The 2,500-nt window shown below is 47.3% G+C and overlaps 1 protein-coding gene across 2 annotated transcripts in view; it reads left to right on the top strand.

The window, feature by feature from the left end:
- The window catches only part of LOC101856532 (epoxide hydrolase 1), a 7,886-nt gene that overhangs the window by 4,703 nt on the left and 683 nt on the right, over nucleotides 1–2,500 (top strand). The window contains exon 3 of one of the 2 annotated variants that reach the window (XM_035972074.1): nucleotides 1,192–1,915. In XM_035972074.1, coding sequence (XP_035827967.1) covers nucleotides 1,205–1,915 — 711 coding nt within the window. In that variant the 5' untranslated portion in view covers nucleotides 1,192–1,204. The remainder of the gene's footprint in view (nucleotides 1–1,191; nucleotides 1,916–2,500) is intronic. The other variant, XM_035972073.1, reaches the window with a different exon arrangement.

Here is a 2,500-nt window from a genome sequence, read left to right as displayed (position 1 = left end):
TAAAATCTGGTCTTTTTTTGTGTATAATTTCTAATTATTTTCTTTAATCATTCTTTGTTAAAATTGACAGAATCGCATAATTTCACATTTTTGGGCTCAGTTTGCATAGTTTCTGATTTTTGTGTGTGTGCAAAAACCACGGGGAAGCTTACAGCTTCTACACTTTGAAACAAAGTGTCCCGTGTTTTGCCGAGTACTTACTCTGCTGTTTACTTTGCGCCCCACCAATACATGTCAGGATATTTTTACACGGCAGGTTCTCGACCCTACTTTTGAATAACAGTACGGTATCGTCCAATGAGAAAGACAGAGATTCTCCATTAATAATTAAATAAAAAACACCCTCCCCAAACAAACAAACAAACAAACAAACAAACAAACAAACAAACAAACAAACAAACAAACAAACATAACAAAAAATATCCCTCGTGGCAGTGCCACTGACTGAAGTGTCTTTAGGCCATTCCCAAAGGGGGGACATTTCTCGTTCAAGCATAGTAGAATTATAAATGGGCTGACTCATGTCACGCTCATACTGTGCCTGATCTACAGCAGGGAACTGCTGCTTTTTCTTTTCTCATCCTTACTATTGTCATTCTCCTCTACTTCTTTTGTATGTTTGTCACTCTCTTGAGACCCGCTATTTTGGGGTGCCTTGATAGTCGAAGCAGACCTTGTGCTGTTGAAGCTAGAGAGGTGAGCAGTCTAAGTCTGATTATTCCCTGTAAAGACTTCTCTGTTGACACCTACCCCTTGGCGCTCATATGACCTTATGCAGTTGCGAGGGCCGTAAAACACTCTACTATAATAATTAAAAACAACAACAAACCCTAAAGCAATACCCCCCTTCCCAAAAAACAAAAGAAAGCAAAGAAAAACAACCACGACAACAACACAACGACACAAAAAGCAACACACAACAAAACCAAACCAAACAATCCGTTCCTAGATTGGAATTGAACTCATGTATAAAACCTTTACACACCACTATGCCAAAGAAAACCAAGACACCCCCCCCCAAAAAAAAACACCCACACACCAATAAAACAACTCCCCACCCCCCAAAAAACAACAACAAACAAACAACAACAACCCGTGACATGACACCCCCTACCCATCCACCTCCTACAAAACTCCCTCAAAAACAACAACAAATATTAACGTTTACTTTTTTCCTTTCTCTCTATCCAGGAAAGTCAGCAAGATGTCTGTTGGGGACCTCGTGGAGTGGCTTGTGGTCAGGCTACTGTCCGTCTTCTTTGGCGCGGCGGCCATCTTGAAAATGCTAAAGCAGACCTACCGTCTAGGGTTCAAGGCCGTGTGGGGCAAGAAAACGTTCCCCAAACCGAAGGTTCTGGACGACCCTAGCCTGGGTTGCCATGGTTACCTGCACCTGGAAGAAGTGCGCCTTCACTACGTGGCCAGCGGGCCAGAAGACAAACCTCTGATGTTGTTTCTGCACGGCTTCCCGGAGTTCTGGTTCTCCTGGAGACATCAGATCCGAGAGTTCCAGAAGGACTACCGAGTGGTGGCCATTGACCAGCGAGGCTACGGCGAGTCGGACAAGCCGGCGGACGTGGAGTCGTACGAGATGACCCGACTCATGTCCGACGTCAGGCAGACGATCGTAGCTCTGGGCTACAGGAGCTGTGTGCTGGTGGCGCATGACTGGGGCGGCGCCGTGGCTTGGGCGTTCGCCCGACACTTCCCAGACATGGTGGACAGACTCATCGTCATGAACGCTCCTTCCCAACCGGCTTTCAGCAAACTTCTCAAATCTCACTCGGCTCAGAAAAAGATGTCGTGGTACTTACTGTTCTTCTGGCTGCCTTACATCCCAGAGATAAGTCTTCGCAGCAACAGTTTCACAATGTTTGACAGCCTCTTCAAAAGTCTGAAAAGCTCGGCCGTGGAGTTGTCCAGCGCCGCCCAGCAGAGTGTGAACCAGGAGGAGATCGCCGCCTACAAATACACCTTCTCCCAGCCGGGCGCCCTCACGCCGCCCATCAACTGGTACCGCGCCGCCTTCACCAAGTCCCGCCAGGTGCGCTTCGACATGGACTACGTCATGCCCGTGCTCCTGATCTGGGGGGTCAAGGACATGGCCTTGCACATTGACCTCGTGGCCGAGATGAAGAACAGGTGCCCCAAGATGGAGGTCAAGCGGCTGGAAGATTCCGGTCACTTTGTCCAGAACGACTCGCCTCAGCTTGTGAACGAGGCGATGAGGGGGTGGCTGGAGGGGCTAGGGGAGGGAAAGTGAGCGCTGGGTGACCAGTGACTGACCACAACAACAGACCGCTAGCGACAGAACTGTTGTCAAAGTTAGGAAGAGCCATGATCTGACCAAAGCACAGTGCCATGTCTATATATATATTATATTATTAATTTTATATGTGTAGATAAAAGTACATCCCCATACCCTGCCATTCATTAAATATTAAATAAATTGAAAACTTCTTTGCGCATGTCTTTTGTGTGTGTGTATGTGTGTGTGTGG

The sequence above is a fragment of the Aplysia californica genome, unplaced genomic scaffold (assembly GCF_000002075.1).
Source record: "Aplysia californica isolate F4 #8 unplaced genomic scaffold, AplCal3.0 scaffold00573, whole genome shotgun sequence".
Classification (NCBI taxonomy): Eukaryota; Metazoa; Mollusca; class Gastropoda; order Aplysiida; family Aplysiidae; genus Aplysia; species Aplysia californica.
This window is presented reverse-complemented; position numbering and strand designations above follow the sequence as displayed.